The sequence below is a fragment of the Scleropages formosus genome, chromosome 21, assembly GCF_900964775.1.
Source record: "Scleropages formosus chromosome 21, fSclFor1.1, whole genome shotgun sequence".
Classification (NCBI taxonomy): Eukaryota; Metazoa; Chordata; class Actinopteri; order Osteoglossiformes; family Osteoglossidae; genus Scleropages; species Scleropages formosus.
Genome location: NC_041826.1, coordinates 9,863,889 through 9,879,641, shown reverse-complemented (window position 1 = coordinate 9,879,641; position 15,753 = coordinate 9,863,889). Strand labels below are relative to the sequence as shown.

The 15,753-nt window shown below is 49.4% G+C and overlaps 1 protein-coding gene across 1 annotated transcript; it reads left to right on the top strand.

The window, feature by feature from the left end:
- The first annotated feature begins 1,635 nt into the window (after positions 1 to 1,635).
- On the top strand, positions 1,636 to 9,728 carry cnih2 (cornichon family AMPA receptor auxiliary protein 2). Its single transcript, XM_029247479.1, has 7 exons — positions 1,636 to 1,733; positions 2,400 to 2,884; positions 6,323 to 6,391; positions 6,871 to 6,918; positions 8,343 to 8,455; positions 8,994 to 9,137; positions 9,466 to 9,728. Exons 2-7 carry the CDS (start codon positions 2,804 to 2,806, stop codon positions 9,491 to 9,493), a joined length of 483 nt encoding a protein of 160 aa, XP_029103312.1. The 5' UTR covers positions 1,636 to 1,733; positions 2,400 to 2,803; the 3' UTR covers positions 9,494 to 9,728.
- Positions 9,729 to 15,753: the final 6,025 nt, after the last annotated feature.

The following is a 15,753-nucleotide window of genomic DNA, read 5'->3' as shown; positions in this document are numbered from 1 at the left end:
CCACTCACGAGCGAAACGCGACCCGGAACGGCGCCTCCCCGGTGCCCGAACGGCTGTGTTTCAATTAATAAAGATTAAAAATGTACATTTATGACATAACTGCTCATCTAAAACAAGAGCAGCTAATCTGATTCAAAATCACTCCATTGTTTCTTTTATGTTTTTTGTTAATCTTATGGAGCTTTGGTTGGGGAGAGAGCTGTGCTATTTGGTATTTCACGATTTAATATGTTTATGGGAGAACAGTGGGAGGGGGGATTAAAGGAACCTGAGATGGATAAGAGAAAAAAAAAGGATGATGGGGCCCCAGGTGGCGTAGTGATTAGAGCTGCTGCCTCACACCCAGAGGAACCGGGTCTAAACCCTTACATTTACATTTATTCATTTAGCAGACGCTTTTCTCCAAAGAGACTTACATCTCATAGAAAATACAATGTGTGCACTATCTTGACCAATGTCACCAATACCTTGATCGAGGTATTTAATCCAAACCGATACAGTAAAAGTTACCCAGCTGTGTGAACAGGTAAATCGCTGTATAAACAGGTAAATCAGTGTAAGTGGCTTTTGAGTAAAACGCGCACTGGGTAAATACAGTAAAGTGTAAATGAAGGAAGGAGACGCAGTGGGAAGGGGTGTAAAGGAGCTGAAGTGAGGCTCAGAGAGATACTGCCTTTAACCCCATCGATGTAAAAACGCACTGTATTATTTCATATTGACATATTAGTGAGACTACAAAAGCTTTTTGAAAACAAAACACTGATGAGATCAGACAGAGGGAAGAACAGGGAGAGAGAAGTCGTTTGGGGAGAAGCTGCGAAGTGCTGCTGTTGGGGGGGGGGGGGTGGAGATCCTTCACTACAGAGGATGTGTGCAGAGTCACAAAAGGGGGAAATAAAGTAAAAACATGTATAGAGAGACACAAATGGGGAGAGACAAAGGAGAACATCCCCTGTGAGTTGAGGGAGTGGGGAACATCAGCGTGGAGCAGAGAGACACAAACGGGGGGAAGAAGAAAAATAGCCAAATCACCGCCACAACACCCCCGCACACGGCACATGGACAGACGAAACAGTTGTCTTCAGCTTGGGTGTGTGAGACAGTGCTGGGGGAACGACGGATAGACGGAGACAAAAAGAGAGACAGAGAGAGATAGGGAGACAGGCCTGGAGGAGGGGAAGGGAGACGGCACGCACGGGGTTTGTAGGTCTGCCTTCTTCGAAATCGCTCCGTTCTTTTTTTAGAGAGAGAGAGAACAGAGGACACCAAGGTGACAGAACACAGAACTAATGAGCAGACTTTCAAAGGAGGTAGGAGTGTGCAATCTGTAGCACGATGATACATTAACAAAACCAGCTCATGGTATATCCTAACAGTTACTGGCTCTTTCACGCTCTTTTATTTGCCACTGATTTCTCTGCTGGTGTTTCCCAGGAAAAGTAGCCGAGGAAAACTGACGGGAGCCGTTGAGAGAGAGCGGGAGGAGGGGGTGGGGGTGGGGGGGGGGGCGTGTGAAAGAGAAGGAAAGAGAAGGAAAGAGAGAGAAGGAGACAGAGAGAGCGAGAGAGAGAGAGAGAGAGAGAGGGTGAGGGTGGGAGAAAGAGAGAGGGTGGGAGAGGGAGACGGGGAGGGAGAGGGACAGAGAGACAGGTTCCTGCGATGGTGTGGCTCCAGGCTGACAGCAATACAAGGAGCTGCTGGGATGGACAGAGCGCTCCGCGTGCAGGACCCAGGTACGTCCACGGCAACACCTGACGCGCCAAACAGCGGGGTGGTCGTCAGCATCATCACCGCCATCATCACCATCATTCTCATCGCTGTCATCTCCTCCTTTTCATCCTCCGCTCAGCGAAGCGCCAACAGTTGTTTGCGAGCAAATTTCTCCGTATGTCACCGTTACGTTCCCATGTTCGCACTCACGTCCACGCGCGCAGGAGAGACGTGCGAACCCCGACGGACGAGTGTCCCCGGCGGCGTGCGTCCGCCCCCCTGCCGTCCCTCACCGTCATCGCTCCTTGTGTGAGCTGTGTCTCAGTAACTGTGACGATTGCCCCCCTTCATCACCCCGGTCCCGTGTCATTGTTCCTATCACACGGCGCTGTCCTCTCATCCTCCGCCGCTCTTTCGCACCTTCGCTGCCCGTCCGCGCTATAATCTGTAAAATCATTATTATAAATTTAAAGATAATTACCTGCCCACCCCCGCTCCCCTAGGGAATCCTGGTGCTCAGGTCATAAAGCTCATGATTTCAGTCTGGAATTACGAAGTGTGTCAAAAATGAATGACGTGCGATACGTTAATAAAAGGTGGTGACAGTATGTTCTCTGGGGCTGGTTGAGCTGTAAAAATATGTGTCATGTTGCCGTTAACCTTCCTTTTTACTCTGATTTTCGAGGCAGAGGGACGACGACAAGGGAGCGAGGAGTGAGGGGGAAACGCTCGGAATACTGAAAAACGGAACCGACGTCCACCCCCGTCCTTATTCCTTGAAGGACAACGCAGCCCAAAGTTAGAGGGGTGGGGACGACGGGAGACGCGCACGTGGGCCAGCGGGGAGCCGAGGACAAGGGGAGGAGGAACGGGCCCGGGGACCGAGACGCCGAGACTGGACCCTGGAGGGGCAACGGCCGTCCTCCATCGCCTCCGTCCGGACCCCTGGACAAGAGAGGGCGGGAGACGGAGAGAGGGCCGAGGAGGAGGGAGGAGGGAGAAGACAGAGAGAGCCTCTAGAGCTGAGGGAAGGGTTCGGGGGTCGCCCCCTCCCTTCTCGACCCCCCGGAGCGCAAGGCTGGCGGGCACGGCGATGGCGTTCACCTTTGCGGCCTTTTGCTACATGCTCACGCTGGTGCTGTGCGCGGCGCTCATCTTCTTTGTCATCTGGCAGGTGAGGGGCGCTGTGCGGATACACAGGTACATGCAGGTACGCAGAGATGCAGGAGAAAACACACACACACACACACACACACACACACTCCTACCTTCATATGGGGCAGCAGGTGGTGTGTTGGTTAGGGCTGCCACTTTGTCTCCAAAGGACCTAGCGTGAATCTCACCTCCTGCTGTAGTTCCCTAGTAGTAGTAGTAGCAATAATAATAATAATAATAATAATAATAATAATATAAAAAGGTTCGACAAACTACTGTCACGTGACCCTTTTTGCACAATCGCGTGGTCACAGATGTGCTCATATCTACATATGTACCAACGGTGGCACATACGCACACACTGGGAAAATGGAAGAAAGTGTGTGTGGTGTTGCTGGGGTTTTACCATGAATTACAGTAAAGGCGTCATGTGGACCCAACTGACCTTAACCGGGTGTGACATTCTAAAGTGGTGGAGTTTTTGTTTCAGTTTATTAGAATTTCTGTCTCGTGTTGCTGTCTCAGAGGGTTGAGCAGGTAACACCGTTGCGCGACACCCCGTGTTTTCTGGATGGGCTCCAACTCGGGCTGGATGGACGTTAGTGATGCTCGCACTCAAAGGTCAAAGGTGGGGGGGGGCTTGGTCTAGTCACACACACCGACGGTCTCACGCAGGCAGGTCTGTATGTTTGGTCGGGACTGGGATCGGGACTGCTGACGTCCACTGTGAGGTGTGGAGCGACTGAGCCGGACAAGGCTCGGAGCAGCAGACGAACAAGCCGGCGGTCGTTACGCACCGCTCACCCGCAGTTACGCGCACATGCCGAGTGGACGCAGATGTTCACTGGGAAACGTGGACAGATTCACACTTTCTCTGCACCCATCTTCAGCTGTTTCTGCGCTTCACAGGAACAGGAACAACATGCTGTGTGTTTCTGTGTGTGTCTCTGTGTGTGTGTGTGTGTGTGCGTGTGTGCGGCTGCATCCTTCTTTATTTGAAGCTCTCTGTGCCCACTGGCAATTGCATCTATGTGAAGAACTAAATGCAGTGTCGTATAGGACATGTCGCAATCTACAGTGTAATCACAGTGTAAGTGCTGTCAATCACAGTGTCAGAGTAATTTCAGATGTGAAAGTGGACCTGTGTTCATAGCGCACGCTGGTATCCGTTTGTACAGTAAACATACATATTAGCAAACTTTAAGACTCCAAGTCTGTGTGGAGTTTGCATGTTCTCCTCGTGTGTGTGTGGGTTTACTCCGTGTGCTCTGGTTTCCTCCCACACTCCAAAGACTTGCTGTTCAGGTTCCCCCATAGTGTGTGTGTGTGACAGAGAGAGTGTGTTCCACTGATGTATGGATGAGTGACCCAGTGTAAGTAGTGTATCTAGCAGTGTAAGTCACCGTGGTGAATAAGGTGTGTGGGCTGATAACGCTACATAGAGTTCATTGGAGGTCGCTTTGGAGAACAGTGTCTTCTAAGCAAATAAACGTAAATGTAAATGTAAGACACTCCAGTGCACTTTAACACACACTAGACGAGATCAGCACACACCGGCGCACAAGAACACACACTAAGACCCATTAGCGCACACTGGCGCTCACTGACACGCGTTGGCAGGAGACGAAAGTGCAGCAGACAGCGTGGGACGCGTAGCGCTGGACACTGGGAGGAGAAGGGGCACGGCTGGACGGCCCTGTGTGCGTGTGTGTGTGTGTGTGTTCGTAACACACTGCGGACGTCGCCGTCCCACCCTGCGGCTTTCAGTACACACACGTGCGAGTGAGTGGAATTTACACAGAGCTCTCTAAGGGCCCCCGGCGTGGCTGTGGAGCACAGCAGAGCCGAGCAGCTCTCTTCTCCAGCACTGATCCCGAAGTGGTGCGAAAGTCGAACAGTGACGACGAGTAATTTTTGCACACCTTAGCTTCCAACACTTCGATTTTTGAAAGTTTTGATCGTATTCGATCAGGTGAGCTTTTGTAACCCAGCGTAGGGCCCCTCATGAGACGAGAACTGACAGCCTTCAGGTGTTCAGCCTTTATCCTTTACTGCTGCACTGCCTACCTGTAATATTTCTATTTACTGTTTTTATTGTCGTGAACCGGTGAGAATGCGGGAACTGCCACCAAACTTTGTCGGTATGCCTCGACACGCTTCCCACACGTAGGAAGTCTCACCTGCCTGTGGAGTAAGAGCTCTCACTGATTCTTACCGCATCCCGCATCACCGCGGGTACCATAGTAACCGACAATCCGGGATGAAAAGCCAAGGAAAAGGCGGAATTTCTGTGATTCACGTTGCGTAACGTGACTTGCACGCGTCGAAATAAATAAAAAGTCACATCTTGTGTCAAATTAGCTGCTGTGAAAAAAGGCGATCGAGTCAGTCGCGATGACGCCGTCGTCAAATGAAGCCCGGAGCTCCGAAACATCGAAAGCTGGACGACTCTCTTATCTCCAACACCTGAGAAATCAAAGCATTTCTCAGATGCCACGACTAAGAATAAGTCAAAGCATCTGTGGGTATCTTGATATTTTTTGAAAAAAGGTAAAACTATATGAAAAGGATATATTTTCACCTGGGACTGTAAAACTTCTCCTGGAAATAATAAAATTGTTTTGATGCTGTTTCCGAGGCTGCATTTCTGCCTCAAATGAGTGTTTTATTAAAGGTTAATATCTATTAGGTAATGGCAGCGCAGACAAGGACAAATAAGTATGAATTAATCATTTTAAATATTTTCTTAAATGGCAGTTAAGAGATATGTCTTGGTCATTAGTTCATTAGGTCATCACTTGAAACGACCAGTTTGAGCGTTTTGTGGGCAGCGGAGCAGACGGCGTGGGTGTGTGTCCACGTTTGTGTGTGTTTCGGAATCAAACTGCGTTATCATGATGTAACTGGATTCCCACCTCCATCCTCCCATCCCCCCTGCGTTACCCTCATCTTTGTAACCCCCATCCAATAAAACCACTAATTTGATTCTGTAGTAACCATGGCACCCAGGTAGATGCTCATTCAGTCACCATGGAAACTGCATCTGTTTACAACATGGGGGAAAAGGGGAATAAAGAGGAGAGGAAGGAAGGTGGATGCAGGGGGACGTGGTGTGGAGGAGGGGTACCCTGACTGTCACCCATCACGGAGAGGGGATCTGGACGACTGTGAGAAAGAGGTGACAGCGTAGAGGGGGGAAAGGAGAGGAATATAGAGGAATATAGAGTTCATTCGCACCTTTGTCACAGTACGTGAAGTAAGCTGAGCCCTGGCTGTTCAAATGTAAGCAATGATTCAAGCGCAGAGTCCTGGGAGAATGTTTGTTCCACATTTTCTGCACGCTGGGCAACGCTCATTCCGTTGATCGGAAGAGGCATTTCTAATAATCAATGCGGTACTGATTCCTAGGAAACACAGATGGAGCTACAGCGCTGCCCTCTTCTCTTCCCTTTCGTAGATCATTGCGTTCGACGAGCTCTGCACCGACTTCAAGAATCCCATAGACCAGAGCAACCCCACCAGAGCGGTAAGCCGCCCCGCCAAGGGGATTGCTGGCAGGCGCCTCTGTGTCAGCGGTGTTCCTCCGACACACACACACACACACACTCGGAAACGCTTTGCAAAGAGGCGGACGCGCACGGATGCGTGCCGAGAAATGTTAGCAGACCAATCCAGAAACGCACATCGAGCGCACGGTAACACGTGCACACGAGCGGGTGCTTTAGTCACAGAGCGGCAGTAGGTGGTGCAGCGGTTAGAGAACCCGAGTTCAAATCCCACTTCCTGCCGTAGAACCCTCAGTCAAGGTACTTACTCTGAATTGATACAGTAAAATTACCCTGCTGTACAAATTGGTAAATTATTGTAAGCAGCCTAGTGTACAAACCTCACATTGTAAGCTGCTTTGGAGAAAAATTATTTACTAATAACAGTAACGAAATATTGGTCGATGGACAATTGAGACAACATATGAAACTATATTTTTCTCCCCTCTCTCTGCTTCAGAGGGAACGGATTCTGAACGTCGAGAGGATTTGTAACTTGCTCCGGAGGGTGAGTGTTCTCCTCGCTCGGCCTTTTTGCAGCACGCACTCGCGGCGTGCGGAAGGAAAGGGGTGCGAATGGCACATGGAGGGGGCGAGACAATGGGAAACTCTTCCACCTGTCAGTGTCGGGACCACGACGGACTGGCTCGGTTACTCTGAGCGACATCGACCGGGACGTTCCTCGACCTTCCTCGACCTTCCACCCGGCGCCGGCGACATCGCACGTGCTTTTGTTTACCGTTCCTTTAACGCAGTAGAAGGTTCCAGATTCCTGTCGTAGTGTTTCCCAGATGCTCTAGACACGTCCAGCTATTTTTCTGGAGCATCACTGGCAGATGATTCCGACCGCTTTGGAATGCATGCGCCGAGGAGTGGAGTGGGGGGGGCTGGCAAAGGCAGAGGGAGACACACGCTGCGCTGAGAGGAAATCGGGTCACGGTGGGGTGGGGGGGGGGGAGGGGAGCAGCGGCAATCGGGGAACCGACAAGAAAGGCAGACGCACATCAAAATATTTTCCGAGCGTGGGCTATTTTGGTTCGCTTCACCCCGGCGTTACAGCTGTGTTTCTGCGTGTGTGCGTCTGTCGCAGGGACAGTGACACCATTCCAGTGTAAACTCTGTCAGTGTCATAGAGTGTATTCGTGCATCTGAGTTTACTTAAGGAAGGTGTGTGTACTGGCGCACCTGCTGCTGCTGCTGCTGCTGCTGCAGTCTCTATGTTATTACTCCCCTTAATTAGTGAACCCTTGACAATTTGGCCACGCTGAGAGTATTTAATATTTTATGATAGTAAATACACAGACACACACACACACACACATCATCTGAAACCGCTTGTCCCATACGGGGTTGCGAGGAGCCAGAGCCTAGTCCCGCTTGGGGTGCCTTGTGATGGACTGGCGTCCCGTCCTGGGTGTGTCCCCTCCCCCTCCAGCCTTACGCCCTGAGTTGCCGGGTTAGGCTCCGGCTCCCCGCGACCCCGTATGGGACAGGCGGTTCGGACAATATTACCAGGTATTTTAAGAGTGATCAGTGTGGGCAGCACTAGGACAGCAGGGCAGGTACAGCGGGTAACGCTGCGGGTTCGAACATAGGATTGAGTCCACCTCAGTCGGTGTGGAGTTTACATATTCTCCCCATGTTTGCACAGCTTTTGGCTGGGTGCTCTGGTTTCCTCCCACACTCCAACAGCATGTGTTTCAGACGGATCGGCGACACTCAGTTTCGCTTTGTGTGCGTGTGCGATGGAGTGGCGTTCCGTCCAGGGAGTACTCTGCCTTGCACCCTGTACTCCCAGGATAGGCTGCGGACCACCGGGACCCTGCACCGGACACGTCTTTAAGGATGACGGGATGGTGAATGGACACCACGTCTTCTTCGGAGAGAACCTCCCATCCCTGTTCATTAACTCGGTGTCTGTACTGCCCCCAGCTGGTGGTGCCGGAGTACTCCATCCACGGGCTTTTCTGCCTGATGTTCATGTGCGCAGGAGAGTGGGTCACCTTGGGCCTCAATATCCCCCTCCTCCTCTACCACCTCTGGAGGTACACAGCCGGACACATCGCGCTGCACCTGTCACCAAGCCTTCAATACGTCTTAACTTTCATAGACAATTTGAGCATCGCTAACCAACGATGCCGAAGGATAATTAAAAAAGAAATTTCTTGACTCTCACATACGTAACGTGCAGCTAAGTGCCGTACAACAGAAGTCTAAATCAGTGCTTAAGCCTAAACATTTCTCTGCATAAATATTTTAAAAAAGATATTAAATTTAAGCCACCGCACCCCCCTAAATTTAAATATAAAAGATAAATATAGAAAGATAAAATGAAAATAAAAATGAATCTATGTATAGGGACGTATATATTTCCCTGAGTACGGGGGTGTAATGACTTGTCAGCTATTGGGAAGCAGGAGGGACCAAAAAATATTAACAATAATATTTGAAGCTTAATTTAGTGGAGCAATTCCTGTGGAGTTATACACTAATAATGGGAAGGGAAACATTAAGCTTGCTCCCTTTTTTCCCATGTTACACATATGCCTGAAAATGAACACCGAGTGCCCCCCCACACCACAGGTATTTCCATCGGCCCGCTGACGGCTCCGAGGTCATGTACGACCCAGTCAGCATCATGAATGCCGACATCCTCAACTACTGCCAAAAAGAGTCCTGGTGTAAACTGGGCTTCTACCTGCTCTCCTTCTTCTATTACCTGTACAGGTGAGCACTCGCCTGGCGCTTCCTAAAACGGTCATTAGTGGAACGAACGGTGGCGGGTGGAGCAGCTTTATTCATATACTTCTTATATCAATACGTATTTTCGATGTACGCCTCCTGCTGTAAAAATGGGTCAATCGCTAAATAATGTCTTGCATGTATGGCAGCTGTTGGATGTTATTTCTCTGTCGATGCTGCTGGAGAGGACTGTTCGGGTGTGATTACACCGTGCCGTTTCCCCACGGACGATGTATAGCAACCGCACACTTTCGGAACACGCATCATTCTTGTTTTTCATTCCCTCTTGTGCCCCCCCCCCCCCCCGTCTCAGTATGGTGTACGCCTTGGTGAGCTTCTAGTGCGAAACCAGATGCCAAGAGGAAACCGGGAGACGGAGAAACGGAGGGAAAGGAGGCAAGAGAAGGCAGTTGCTCTCTCTCCTTCCTCTTTCTCATCCACCCTTCTCACCATCCCAGACTTTCTTTCGCCCCCCCCAATACAGCGGACCGTGGGGGGGTGCGGATGATGCTGCGGGAAAAGAAACAAAGGATGGGACACTGCCAAGCAAGGAAACAAGAGGCACAGAGGTGGGGGGAACAGAGGAAAGAGCGGGGTCACATCCGTAGAGCCCGCCGTGAGGGCGACGACCCCCCCCCCCCGCAGATCAGCAGTCGGACCGAGCTTCATCTCCCATCCACATCTCTCAGCAGCCTTCGAGTCGATTGCGAATGAGAGTAAACCCACACGGTAAAAATGCTGAGAAAAGCCCAGTTTCCCACGCAGGGTTTCCCTCGCAGGACCGCAAACATAATCAACTGCGGTAAGCAGTAGCGATTCAGCCAGAAAGCTCAACCGCCCAGTACTCATTTCCACTGGCTCTTCTCATTTTCCTGACACCACAATCCCAAACAGACATGAATTTTTAAAAAAGTCTGAGCGCAAGAGATGAACCGCATTCGAGTCCCAGACCTTCTCAGCACGAATGTAGGCAACTGAGACCTTAATAAAAGTAAAGCCTTTACACGATTTACCACGTTTCTACGAGAAATATACAAAACGACATCGTCTTTGTTGAATGTAGCAAAAGTACCTGCGGGATCCGGTGACGGGACTGGACAGAGCGAGCGAGCGCTTTCAGCAGCGGCGTGGTTCGAACCCCGACGCCAGCGCCGTGTTTCTGACCTGACGGCGAGGGACCGCATCGCACCCGGTTCATACTCAGAGATCCGGTCCCTGTAGCCCTCCGTTAACCGTCCCTTTGGGGCCTTTGGAGGCGAGACCCATGCGGGACCAGCACGGGGAGGGTCTCCCGTCCCAAAGGGCTTCCCTGTCCAGGACGAAGGGACAGGTACAGCGATTCAACCGTGACACGGCTAGCATTCCACTGTCTTAATGTGCCTCCGGCCGGGGGCTTTTTAGGACCGATGGTCATCGCACGGTCAGCGGAAGGAGGCTGGAAAAAACGTAAAAGGGTGTGAGAAACACACGCAGGTCCCCCGAGGAGAAGGGCGGAGGACCACTGATACCCCTTTTCGGTCCCGTAGGAGTAAAAACGGTGTGAAAATGTATCCAATTAAATCTGCAGTGAGATGCGGTGGAATGGGGGTCCAAGTAGCAGCGTTTGTACCACAACGCACTGTGACTGACACTATGTCTAAGAGACCGTGGTCTCCCTGCCTTGATGCCGGAGCCGTATTTTACAGTAGGTTGTGTCCGCCCCCTTCGAGACCCTGTGGTCAGGGCCACCCCTCATGTTCAGCAAGGTTGGGGATGGGGGGGGGGGGTCGCGGTGGTGATATCGTCCGGTCAAGTCAGCTTCTGAAGTCTTTCGCACCGGAGACCGGGGTGTTCGGGCACCGTCCCGCCGGAGCCGCACGGTGTGTCCCGTGGCAAAGGGTCCTCGAAGGGGGGGGACGCAGGGAGGAAGATGCTGCCAGCGTGAGCAGCGAGGATTTTCAATTTCAATTACTGTTATACTCTATGTGTGTTTACATTACCTTCAGACAACCAATGAACTCACTTATTGGACTTTAGGCAGGTGAATATGCTTTTAGTTCCTGAAATTTCCCGACGTTTAAGTGTCTCGTTCTTCGGTCAAATGCACCGTTTGTATGAGAGCTGTACCCTCAGGCTCCTTACGGCGGGGGACGAGCTGTAAGCCGAGTTCGGGATCCCGAGAAAAAAAAAGGAAACGCAAAACTGATGAGAATAACTGTTTGTTCTGCTGTGTTTTCTACAGACCGAAGAATTTTTTGTGCCAAGAAACTTCTATATTACTGACTTATTATTATTATTATTATTATTATTATTATTATTATTATTATACCAGCAACTCCAGACACAGCATTGAGAAAATATTAAAGGGCAATCCTTACTGCACAAAATGGCAAAATGAAGGAATGTGAACAGATCAAAGGAAACGAGGCTCATTTTGCATTATATCGTTCAATGTTAAAATCCATATTATGAACTCATGTATATTTAAAACGAAGAACTGCACTTTGTATGGATCTTTTATAACTGAGCGATCACTCTGTGTTGCCATAGCCACCATTAGATTGTACTTGAACTTGGACTGTACTGCTTCCTGGTAGAATAACATGCGCACAGAAAGTTATTTATTCAACTTTGTTTAGTCGCTTAGCGGACGCTTTTTTAGAAAGCGACGTTCACGGTTTTACCCTTTTATACAGCTGTATATTTTACTGAAGCAATTCAGGGTCCGTACCTTGCTCAAAGGTACCACAGCGGAGGGCTTTCTTGGGGCTCGAGCCTGCAATCTTTTGGTTGCAGTAGCAGTTCCCTGACCACTGCGCCACCTGCTGTCTGTGCTGTAACACACTGGCGTATTCTAATAAAAGAGCAATGTGACAAACAGACCGCTGTGTGCTTTTCTCAGAACCCTGATCAAGGGCACTACAGCAGGATTGGGGGTTTGAACCTGGCTCCTTTGACTGCAAGGTGATGGCTGTAACTGCTACGCCGCCTGCTGCCCCCACTTCAGATTATTCACCCGAGGAAGGGGAAGCAAAGGTGAGACTGGAAGAGAGAGAAAAAGAGAGAGAGAGAGAGAGAGAGAGAGAGAGAGAGAGAGAGAGAGAGAGAGGAATACCCAGTGTGTCAGTGCGGTGAAGAGGGGGTGGGAGCGGTTAAGGAATTCCTGTTCACACATGACCATTAATTATCTCTGGGTAAAAGGAAGGAAACCCAGCAGGAAACACCGCAACACGCAGGGGCAGAGAAGTGGGAACGAAAACAGATGAATGAAAGGTAGAAAATTGGGGGGTTGGGGGGGGGGGGGTCAGTGACCGGTGGTTGAAAAAGCAAAGGAGGAATCAGTGGGGGTGGGGGTGGGGGGTAAAGAATGCCAAATGGAGACAGAAAGGTACAGACAACCTGACACAGTGTGCTTCACGGGCTCTGTGGTCACCATGGCAACCGAATGGTGTTAGATTCCTTTTGACTCAACCCCCCCCCACCTCTCCCAGTCCTCTGTCCCCTCCCTTCTGTAAAATTCAAAATCAAATTTGGTTCCACAGGAGGCCTGATTTGCTTGGCGGCCTGGTGTGCGTCGTTCCTGCCGAGGCTTTTAAACACGGCGCAGGATGCAAACCGAACAGGGAGAGGTACCTTAGTCGGAAAAAAGCGCAAATGAAAGGAGACCGTCGTCTGCAAAATTAGTGCTGATGTAAAGCACGTGGAGGAGACTCTCCTTATTTGTTTTACATCAGCACTACTTTCGCTGCAAAATAATTTCTCAGTTGTCACAGCTTGACTCACCGCAGCAGCCAGTATTACAGTTTTACTCTGGATTTTCACCCCGATTTCCCCTCGGCTGCTCCTCACTTGCCTGCCTCCTTCCATGTGTACCTTTTGAAGCTGTGAACAGAGAGATGTTGCCATGGAAACTGGTTACAATTGGTAACGTTTCATTTCTGGAGGACACACGCGCAAACAAACAGAAAACACTGAGTTCTTATGGGAATTCTGTTCTCAAACCCATTAGTGACCTTTGCAAATGATGACAAACATAAAAATACAATTAGTGTCTTATAAAATATTCCGTGTACATTGCTCTGAATTATATTAATTATATCAAATTACATGAAACATGTACAAAACACCTAAAATATTCATACTTGAGGTCTGCAATCATGCCCCTAGTTTGATTTGTTCTCATTATTTTTTTAATTTACTGACACTGAAAGGTCCTGCCTGGGAGTTATTTTAAAATATAAAATTAAGCAGTTTCCCAAGACGGTCCAGTACCACCGTTTTAGCCTGCATACATTATGCAAATAGCCGTATATAGAATTTATACATAGTAATTTTAAAAATTATTATTATTATTGTGTAATAATCATTTTTATGTTGTAGTAATAATAATAATAATAATAATAATAATAATAATAATACACACACATTTTCTGACCCGCTCGCCCCATACAGGGTCACAGGGAACCAGAGCCTAACCCGGCAACACAGGGCGTAAGGCCGGAGGGGGAGGGGACACACCCAGGACGGGACACCAGTCTATCGCAAGGCACCCCAAACGGGACTCGAACCCCAGACCCACTGGAGAGCAGGACCCGGTCCAACTCACTGCGCCCCCTATATAATAATAATAATAATAATAATAATAATAATAATAATAATAATAATAAAAATAATAATAATAATAATAAGAAGAAGAACAATATGGGTGTGGTGGCACAGCAGATTTGGGTGGGGCCTGCTGTGTGCCGGGCCTGGGGTTCAAGTCCTGCTTTGGGTGCCTTGCAGTGGACTGGTGTCCCGTCCTGGGTGTGTTCCCCTCCCCCTTCAGCCTTGCGCCCTGTGTTGCCGGGTTAGGCTCCAGTTTACCGTGACCCCACTCCAGATAAGCGATTTCAGCCAGTGTGTGATAATAACAAATACAGCTTAATATTTTGTTTAGATTATGTAGTGAAATTTTATGGACCAGGCAGGAGATCAGGAGGGAAGAGGGTCCCAAACATATGTGTTCCGAGACATTCCCGGAATGTGGAGAGGGATTCAGCAGCTCCGAGATCCGACGGGAGCTCATTCCATCACCCATTTCCCTTATATTTCCCATGTATTCCAGCAAACTCAAAGCTGTTGGCTTTGAAAAGCCAACAAGTGTGTGCAGTCCAAGCGCCACAAAGCCAAGGATGACAGCTCAGCCCACTGCGCCGAAATGATCTATGTCAGTTTGGCAGTTCTGGCTTTTCAGGCCTTCGGCTGCGCAGCGTGTTGCTCCATGAGCTGTGCTCTCTGCCGGAATTCCTCAGCGACAGAACACAGTTGGCAAACCTTCCTTCTCGTGAAAGTCGGGCAGGATATCTTGGCTGGTCAGCCCATGTGGGCCTGGTACGGATGGACCTGGCGCGTGCCACTTGGCGGGTTACAGCAAAGGAAGGCGTGGCACCGCTCGGCCCGGGGGGGCGCTGGGAAAGTGAGCACCTTGGCAGGGCGTGTGTCAGAAGAGCAGGGTCGCCACGTTCCAGACTCCAGGAGCAGCGTGGGGAGGAGGGGGGGAGGTGCAGTGAACAGCCAAGAAATGACGTGAAAAAACTACCCTGGAGCCCTGGAGGAGCTGCGATCCTAATATAGAAGGAAAGATCCCAGAATAGAAAGTCGCACAACAACATTTATTTTAATGGCGCTGAAGATGCTTTTATCAAGCTCCAGTTATGCAGCTTACAGTTTGCCCAGTTGCACAGCTGCCTGTTTTTTTGTGGAAGCAATTCAGGTTAAGTACCCTTCTCAAGGGTCCAGCGGGAAGGCCTCCACAGGCCTGAAGGAGAAGAAATAGCACAGTAGTTGAGGACACTCACTTGTAACCTGATACCTCCCTACAGTCCCGCAAGAACGCTTCGTGCCCCCGTCTCTGGCTGCTTGGCGGTTCCATGCGCAAGAGGTGCAAAATCAAAAGCCTGCAGCTTCTCAGTCTTGACCCCATTGTGGTGGAATGAGCTCCCTGTCTCCCTCAGAACTGCTGAACTCATGCCATTCAGGAAGGGTCTGGAACCCACCTCTTTCATCTCTCCTGATCTCGTGACAGCTCCAGAAATGAGTCCAACACCATCTGTTATGATTGTCTACGTATTTGCTATTTGAATGTCACTTCTATAGGAGCTACTGGATGGATGTGAACCAGCAACATTGTGCTATTAGACAACCTGTGCATCGTCTTGGTCTATTGCTGACGCACTTTTCAAAAATACGTCTAATAAAATGCGGAAATGTTCGTATCTTCGAAAATCCATAACTCTGATATTTGTAAGACGAGGTATCAGTGTATTTGTTAGGTGGCCCCTTAGTACAGGCGTGTGACTTAAGAGGGCCATGGCCAATTGTTTTTGATATTCTTCAAGAAAAACTTTCGACTGAATGCTTTTTCTTTCAACTGCACATTGTTACGGACAATCAAGTTACAGTTGTTTGAAGGTACAAGTTTATTTTTATTTTCTTTATTTCAACCATTATTGCATACGGCAGCTCACTTATATTTGCATTAAATAAGGAACACAGGCATCCATGATGGAGTAAAACGCTGGCAAGATGTTGCAAAGCAAGAAATTTTGATTATTAGTAATACTTTCATCTGTAAAACAGG

Excerpts from the sequence above, each read along its gene's own strand:
- cnih2 (XM_029247479.1), top strand. The coding sequence starts at position 2,804 with ATGGCGTTCACCTTTGCGGCCTTTTGCTACATGCTCACGCTGGTGCTG. Across the intron at positions 6,392-6,870 it reads AGAGCAACCCCACCAGAGCG|AGGGAACGGATTCTGAACGT; the intron begins GTAAGCCGCCCC and ends TCTCTGCTTCAG. Across the intron at positions 9,138-9,465 it reads TTCTTCTATTACCTGTACAG|TATGGTGTACGCCTTGGTGA; the intron begins GTGAGCACTCGC and ends CCCCCGTCTCAG.